Source organism: Elephantulus edwardii, unplaced genomic scaffold, assembly GCF_000299155.1.
Source record: "Elephantulus edwardii isolate Elephantulus edwardi_28Jun2011 unplaced genomic scaffold, EleEdw1.0 scaffold00378, whole genome shotgun sequence".
NCBI classification, from domain to species: domain Eukaryota; kingdom Metazoa; phylum Chordata; class Mammalia; order Macroscelidea; family Macroscelididae; genus Elephantulus; species Elephantulus edwardii.
The window spans coordinates 605,097-614,200 of record NW_006400128.1 but is presented as its reverse complement, the minus strand read 5'-3'; the positions used below and the strand labels follow the sequence as shown (position 1 = coordinate 614,200).

Below are 9,104 nucleotides of genomic sequence, written 5' to 3'. Positions count from 1 at the left end.
AGCAGGGTTTAGGGCTGTTGTGCATAGGGTCGCTATGAGTCGGAAACGACTCGACGGCACATAACAACAACATCCTTGTATCTAAGGAGCACCCTTCATTGCACTTCCTCCAAGACAAATTTGTTCTTTTGGAAGTGCATGGAATATTTAGTACCAAAATCAGGAAAGAGTGTGTCAAGGATGCATCCTGTCCCCTTACCTTTTCAGTCTGTATGCAGAACAGATCATTCTAAAAGCCTGATTTTATGAGGTGTGTGGCATCAAGAATGGAGGAAGACTCATTAACAGCCTATGATATGCAGATGACAAAACCTTGCTTGCTGAACTGAAGAAAACCGTAAGCACTTACTGCAAAAGATCAAGGGCTGCAGTCTTCAATATGGATTGAAGTTCAACATCAAGAAGACAAAGATTCTCACCACTGGGGCAATTGGCAGCACCATGATAGATGGAGAAGAGATTGAGGTTGTCAGCTCCGCAATCAACACGCTTAACACCAGCAGTCAGGAAATCAAAAGATGAATTACACTGGGAAAATCTACTGTTATGGACCTCTCCAGAGTGCTGAAGAGCAACAATGTCAGTCTAGATACAAAGATGCACCTAATCCAGGCCATGGTCTTCTCAATTACTTGTTATGCTTCAGAGAGTTGGACAATGACTAAGGATGACAAAAGAATAGATGTCTTCAAGGTGTGAAATCAAGTCTTTCCTTGGAGGTTAGGATTTTGAAGGACATCATGCTTGGAAGGGTGGATGAACAGCACAGGAGAGAAAGACCCTGGATGAGATGGATTGATACAGTAACTGGGGCAATGGGGGCTGGTGTGTCCTGAGACTGGCTCAAGGGTTCAGGGCTGCTGCACACAGGTTCACTATACATTTCAGATGAACAAAGAACTCTTTATTGTGCAGAATAATTTTTCAACATGTGGCGGTTCCCTCCCTTGGTCCAGGGCAGGGAGATTGCGAACATGGTTGGTGGACAGGGGGATCAGTCATGTGGGTCGGCTTCTGATTGGTAGGCTAATTTGCCCTCCTATGCCCTCTCCATGCCATGTATGCTCCTATTAACTGGTTACTTTTAAACTTTGTAGGAATTAGATAAGATTCTGCCCTGTGAGACTTTCTGACACCCTTGTGTTTATTCTACCTTATTGCACGCTTTTAAAACTAAGACTTTTTCTTGCTTCTGCCTCCGGAGTTAATGAATTCTTTTCAAGGTTGGGTGTGAGTCAGGCTCCAGGTGGGTGCCAGACGCACAAAGTGGGGTTTATGCTGTCCCCTCAGTACATTACAATAACATACTATGGCAGGTTTGGAAGCAGGAGTGGCATCTACATCCTAAATATGTCTCCAGAAACTCTATGAACTTTGATAAATGGTTCTTGAGGGGCTTCAGGCCTTTTGTTCATAGGGTTGCTGTAAGTTGTGCTCAACTCGAAGGCAATCAACAACAGCAGCTTGAACTTCCTCCTTCATCACCATAGGCTTTTGATCATATATTGTTTCATGAAATTCTTCTCAATCAGCCAATTTTTTTGGTATACTTACCGTGTATTCCGTCTTTCTTTTTTTGATGTTGCCTGGATCATTCAACTTTCTGTCCACACCATCCTTAAGAATCACACCTCAAGGCTTGAATTTGTTCTTCAGTTCCTTCAGCTTAAAAAATGACCAAGTTCATCCCTTTTGATTTTCCAACTCCAGCTCTTTGTACATTTCAATACTTTGCTTTGTCTTCCTGTGTTGCCCTTTGAAATCGTCTGTTCAGGTGCTCTAGTGGAATATTCAGTTTCTTCTGACATTCATTTAGGCCTTTTTTCCTTCCTGTCTTTGTAATGACCTTTTGCATTCTTCATGGATGATATTAACTTCCTCCCACAGTTCATTTGCTCTTTGGTCATTAGTTTTTAAGGCCTCAAACTTGTTCCTGAGATGGTCTTTAAATTCAAGAGGGATAGACTCAGGGTCAAACTTTGGTTCCTGTTGGTTCCTGTGGATTGGATTTTATTTTAATTTCAGTTTGAACTTGCATCCAAGTAGTTAATGATCTGATCCACAATCAGCACTTGGCCTAGTTTTCACAGCTGATATTGAGCTTCTCCAAAGATTTTTTTCCACATATGTAATCGATGCGATTTCTGTGTAGGTGAGCTCCATGTGTATAGTCACCATTTGTGTTTCTTATAAAAGTTATTTGCAACTAATAAATCATTGATTGTACAGAATTCTATCATTCTGTCGCCAGTCTCATTTCTGTCTCCAAGTTCATGTTTCCAAGCTACTGATCCTTCTTCCTTGATTCCAATTTTAGCATTCTAGTCACCCATTATTATTAGTGTAGCTTGATGGCATGTTTGATCGACTTCCAATTTCAACAGTTGGTAGAAGTCATCTATTCCGCCTATTTGGCTCTGGTTATTGATGTATAAATTTGAATTGATAGTGGTATTAACAGGTCTTCCTTGTATGTGCATCAATATTATCCTGTCACTCACAACATTGTGTTTCAAGATGGATCTAGAAACGGGTTAGGGTCATTTTAAATATGAATGTAACCCCATTGTTTGTTTTTTTTCTCACCTTTTCATTCCCAGCATAGTAGATCATATGATTATCTGATTCAAAATGTCCCACGCCAATCCATGTCATTTTGCCAATGCCTAGTACCCATGCTTAAATTATACTTTTTATCTTTCAGGATATAAAAGGAGAGAAAATCAAAGCAGAAAGGTAAGGGACCTCACCACTAACAATAAAGAAGAAATGGGGGTGGAACATGTGTGGAGCACCTCCTAAGTCTGGGAGAATACTGATATCAGGATGTATGGAGATAACACAAGGAATGCCAATTGCACAAATGGTCAAAGAAGACAAACCCTTTCCTGTTGAGCCAACACCCTGAATTCAGAGTACTAGTCTTCTAAATATGAGTAAAAAATTGTTAACACCATTCTCTAGTGATAATTTTGTTACAGGAGCACTAGATACTTGATACAGTATTTCCACCTGTCAAGAAAGTACATTTCTATTCAGGCAAATTCTTTAATAAGAATATGCCAAATTTAATTCACTGTTTAAAAATACTAAGTTCAATGTAAGCAGCAATACAAGGCACAACTACTATCTCTATTCTCCTGGAACAATGAAAGAAGGAGAATAAGGAATAGGAGAATATGGAATAAATATATAACTAATTACTTCCATAAACAAATGTCTCCTTTGCCAACAGAGCAAAAGAACTGGATAGTGTATAGTTTTTCCATTATGGCACATTTTTGTGAAAGGATTCTTTAAAAGAATCCTGATCAAAGAGGGATGGGGACATACAGAACAGATTTTCAAATTCTCATGGACTCCAGACTTTCTAGAGCAATTGAAGCTAGATGTAATCTTGAAACTACTATCCTGAATAATCTTTAATCCTTAAATTAAAAATGTTCCCTGAAGTCTTTTTAAACCAAGTAACAGTTTTGCTTGTTGCTGTTATGCACCAGAGTCAGAATCGACTCATAGCTGACCCTCCGGCAGGTTGTTAGAGGCAATAAATTGCAAAGGAGACCACCCATCATTCTCATGCTGAACAGCTGGTGGATTTAAACTAAGTACCTTTTTGGGTTGGCAGCACAAGTCCTTAACACTGAGCCACCAGAGTTTCCTAAGTTTAGCTTAGCTAGTTAAAAAGATACAGAGTATTATGCTCTTTTAAGAAACATATTCACAGTATCAAATTATCAATAGCAACTAAAAATATTCTACTGAAACCTAAAGAGTCAATGAGTTTAATGACAAAAGAAACTCAGAAAAGGAGAGTGAGAATAGCTATACAATTCAAAGAATGTAATCAGTATCACTGAATTTTACATGTATAAACTATTGGATTAGTACATCTTTATCTGTGTATATTCTCAACAATGAAATAAATAAAAACAAAAGTTCTAAGATCAATCCATAAACTAATGCATTCCAAATATTAACACAGATTATCCTTCATAATACACAGAGCCTATTTCTTGGAAAATTTTGTTCTACCCTTGAACCTTCCTTGATTTAGTCCTTATAATATTCATTGTCTACCCATTCCATTTCTATCCTCCTCCCCCTTACCTTAGTTACCCTGCTATTTTCACAGTAGCAGTCTTATGCAGTATTTGTCTTTTTTGTGACTGAGTTATTATTACACCCCACATAATATTCTCTACACTCTCCAGGTTGTTTCATACCTTTCAAATACACCAAACCATTTTGAAAAGTAGCATATGAATTAGAATCAATAGTACTATGAAGGAAGCCAAAGTTGCACTGAAGAAACTGGGAAAATATAAGGCCCCAGGAATTGAAAGAATACCAGTTGACGCGTTTCAGCCAACAGATGTAGTGAATCCTGGACATGTTCACTAGTCTATGCTACAAAACTTGGAAGACAGCTACTAAGACAATCAACTGAAAGAAATAAATATTGCTATCCATTCCAAAACCAGTTAATCACACAAAATGCAAAAAATTATCACACAATATCATTAATATCATACACAAGTAAAATCTGATGATGATTATTTAAAACTGGCTCAAACAGTACAGCAACAGCCTTGACTTACAAACAACAAAATCTAAAACTGACTCTTGGAAGAACAGCTAACACACACATACGTACTTCCACAATCACTCTATGAATGTTAGCAGAGCTTAAGAATCACAGAGAACTATATTGATGATATTTATGAAAAATATTAACTGTCAAAAGTCCTTATGTTTCCTAAAGCAGATGTAAAACAAAAAGATCATCAGAAATTAGTATATTCACTGAATATACTTAGATGTGAATGGTGTTCCTTTTTCAAAGTCACCTAAACATGTGGGCTTCTGAGGTACTGGTAATACTCTATTCCTTGATTTCAGTGGTTGTTACACAAGTATATTTACTTTGAGATAATTGGTTGAGCTATATACTTATTCCTTTTTGTATCTATGTCATAGCTTTCATTAAAATTTTTAAGGAAAAAAATTTAAATTCCTCTGGTCTTCAATCACAATTTCACTCCTAATAATGTCATAGGTCCCACCTTATTCCCAGAAGCATCTTTTCCCTTCCCCTCTTCTTCCACATGAAAGCGAAGATTCTCCAGCAGGATGACAGAACCAACAGCTGGGTCAGCACAGGCTTTCTCCACTTCTGGGCCAACACAGTCCTTCAAGAACAAAACATCCCTGAGGAGAATAGAAGATAGAGAGATTGAGTAAACTAAAAGCTAAGAATCAATAACATTAACAGAGCCTGCCACTTACTTGCCCAGCAAAGATCTAAGTTCTACACCAACTGGTTCTAAGGAGTATTTGTCAGGCATGGGGACACCATCCGGCCTGCCCAGGTGGCTCATAAGAACAACAGACTTGGCTCCACTGTCCAAACAAAATTTGATGCTTGGGATGGCAGCTTTGATCCTGCAATCAAAAGGAGACAGTAGATAGAGTCAGGTTACTTCCATGAATTAGTAGATACTATCTTATTCAGAACTTTAATAGGGTCCTTTCATAGGGTCACTATGGGTCATATGCGAATCAAGAGCACATAACAAAAACAATAACTATTTTTCACTGCTGGAAAAAAGAAGTACAGTTTGTCAACTAACTTCACCAGAAGCTAATGCATGAATTTCCCCAGACTCTGTCTATGATTTTCCCCACCTTGCATATCCCATCAAGTACCCTAGCTATAAGGACAACCATGTACTGAATTCCAATGAATCTTTCTAGCAAATCGCCAAGTGTGGTTGGTCATGGAGACACCAAATTAGGTGTCCATGGAAGACATGTAAAAGTTCAAATTTTTAAACCATCAAAGGAAACCTATGGAAACCAAAATATTACAATTAAGTTACTTTTTTTACTTAAGTTACTTTTTTATTTAGAAAAAAATGCATTATATGGAACTTGGTTAAATACCAAATATTTCTAATAATTTAGTAAGAAAATAATTACATTTACTTTAAACAAGTATGATTTCTTTTGACAAATATAAGGAGCCCTAGTGTTGTAGTGGGATAGACGTAAGGTCATATTTTGGTTGTTTTGGACTTGTTTCAATTTTTTTCAGCCTCAATTTGAACTTGTACATTAACTATAGGTAATGAGCTTCTCAAACAGTTCTTTCCACATATGTAGTCAATCTGATTTCTATGTAGTTCAACTGATTAAGCCCATGTGAAAAGACACTGTGTTTATTAAAATAGGTATTTTTCTTTGCGAGTTGAAAAGATATTTATTGTATTTACACAGACATGGTGAAAGAAATCAGGCTGCGAAAAGAATGACTGAATTTTATTTTCAATGATTTATCCATTGCAAATATCTATTTAAAAAGACAAAAATTAAGACTTTACACATGGATCTCATCTGATGAGATGCATAGAAATCAGACTGACTACATATGTGGAAGAAATCGTTGTTGTAGGTGTTATGCGCCATCGAGTCATTTGCGACTCATAGCGATCCTATGTACTAAACTCTGCTCTGTCCTGTGCCAATCGCACTGTCGCTGACACTCCCATCCCAATTAACCCAGTCACTGAATCAATCCACCTCATAGAGGGCCTTCCCCTCCTGTGCTGTCCCTCCACCCTTCCAAGCACGATGTCCCTCTCCAAGGACTAGTCTCTCCTTACAACATGTCCAAAGTATGTTAGACAGAGCCTCAGAATCCTTGCCTCCAAGGAGCCACCCGGTTTAACCCTTTCCAGGATGAATCTGTTTGTTTTCCTAGCAGTCCATGGTACTCTCAATACTCTTCTCCAGCACCACAGCTCAAAGGCATCAATTCTCCTTCTATCCTCCCTAGTCATTGTCCAACTCTGATGCATAACAAGTGATTGCAAAGACTATGGCCTGTATCAGACGCACCTTAGTCTCTTCAGTACTTTGAGGAGGTCCCTAACAGCAGACTTTCCCATGGCAATGCGCCTTTTAATTTCCTGGCTACTGGTGCCAAGAGTGTTGACTGTGGAACCAAGCAAACTAAAGCTGTGAACAATCTAATTATTGGAAGTCAAAACTAGGCCAGGGCGGACTGTGGGTCAGACCATCAATTACTCATATGCAAGTTCAAATTGAGGCTGAAGAAAATGAAAATAAGCCCACAGGAACCAAGATATGATCTTGAATCTATACCATCTGAATTTTAAGATCATCTTAGGAATAGGTTTGAAGTATTCAAGACCAAAGACCAAAGACCAGATGAGTTGTGAGATGATAATAAGGATATCATCCGTTATGAAATCATAAGGTCATTATAAAAACAGAAGAGAGTTAAAAAACCAAAAAGGATGTCAGTGAGACCCTAAAAATTGCCCTGGAGCATCAAGAAGCCAAAACAAAGGGGAAAAACATGACAAAGTAAAAGAGCTGAAAAGATGATTTCAAAGGGCAGCTGGAGAGGACAAAGAAAAGTATTATAATGGAAGGTACAGAGCCAAAATTGAAGAATAAAAAGGGAAAAACCTGCTCTACATTTCTCAAGCTCAAAGAACTAAAAATCAAATTTAAACCTCGAGTCACAATAGTGAAAGATACTATGGGCAATATATTGAATGTCTCAGAAAGCATCAAAAGAAGATAGAAGTATATGAGACTAAGTTAAGTTTATTCAACATAATGCTGTCCAGTCTCCGTACCAAAAAGAACTGTGTCAGTCAGGAACTACCATATGACCAGGAGCAAATGATTATGAAGGAAGAAGCTGCATTGAAGGCATTGGGAAAAAAAGGAGATCCCAGGAATTGACAGGACCAACTGACTTGTTTCAATTAACAGATGCAACTGTGGCTAACTCTGAGAAGAATGAGAATCCCAAAACACTTGATTGTGCTTATGTGAAATTTATACTTGGATAAGTCATCAAAACAGAACAGGGAAAAAATACCTGGTTCAAAATTGGGAAGGGTGTACTCCAGGGATGTATGTTATCTCCGTTCTTTTCTAGTCTATATGCAGAACAGATTATCCAGGAGGCTAGGTTCTATGAGGAGGAATGTGACATCAGGATTAGAGGAAGATTCATCAACAACCGGCGTTATGCAGATGACACAACCCTGCTGTTGAAATTGGTGAGGACATGAAGTGCTTGCTGCAGAATGTCAAGGACTGTAGCCTTTAATATGGATTTAAGCTCAACATCAAGAAAAAAAATTTCACCACTTGGCCAACTGACAGCATCATGTTAGATGATGAAGAAATTTAGATTGTTAACAGCTTGCTTGGCCCCATAATCAATACTGTTGGTACCAGCAGCCAGGAAAGCAAAAGACAAATTGCTTTAGGAAAGTCTGCTTTCAGGGACCTCTCTGGAGTACTGAAGAGCAACGATGTCAGTCTAGAGACTAAGGTGTGCCTGATCGAGGCCATAGTCTTTGCAGTTACTTGCTATGCATCAGAAAGATGGACAGTGACTAGGGATGATAGAAGGAGAATTGATGCCTTTGAGTTGTGGTGCTGGAGAAGAGTATGAACTGCTAGGAGAACAGATTCATCCTAGAGAGTGTGAAACCAGGCTGCTTCTTGGAGACAGGGTTTCTGAAGCTTCGTCGGACATATTTTAGACATGTTGCAAGGAGGGACCAGTCCTTGGACAGGAACATCATGTTTGGGAGGGTGGAGGAACAGCACAAGAGAGGAAGACTCTTGATAAGATGGATCGATTCAGTGACTGGGGTAATGGGGGTAGGTGTGTCAGAGACAGTGAGGTTGGCACAGGATAGAGCAGGGTTTAGGGCTCTTGTACATAGGGTCGCTATGACTCGTGAGTCCTCACTGGAACAGAACAAACAGCAGTGGCTCAAATTATACTTCCATTAAACATTGGCCTAGATTATAGGAAAGTACCTTTCTGGCTCCAATCTTTCATTTAAAATAAAAAAAAACTTTTAAGTAATTTACTCAAAAATAAGAATGGTATTATCTCTTAAATTTCCACATCTAACGTAGACAAACAGAAAGGGCAACCTAGGTAGAACTTTCAAGCATGGAAATACAAAGGAAGAGAACAGTTGTAAGCAGACACTAGTGATTGGAACATGGAATGTGAGAACCATGAATGTAGGAAAATTAGA

General features: G+C 38.5%; 1 protein-coding gene across 1 annotated transcript in view; it reads right to left on the bottom strand.

Moving 5' to 3' along the window:
- Positions 1-9,104, bottom strand: part of LOC102855083 (phosphoglycerate kinase 1-like) — a 42,803-nt gene that overhangs the window by 17,561 nt on the left and 16,138 nt on the right. The window contains exons 3-4 of the mRNA XM_006902189.1: positions 5,290-5,445; positions 5,043-5,211 (exon numbers count right to left, since the gene is read on the bottom strand). Of these exons, the coding sequence (XP_006902251.1) occupies positions 5,043-5,211; positions 5,290-5,445 (325 nt within the window). The remainder of the gene's footprint in view (positions 1-5,042; positions 5,212-5,289; positions 5,446-9,104) is intronic.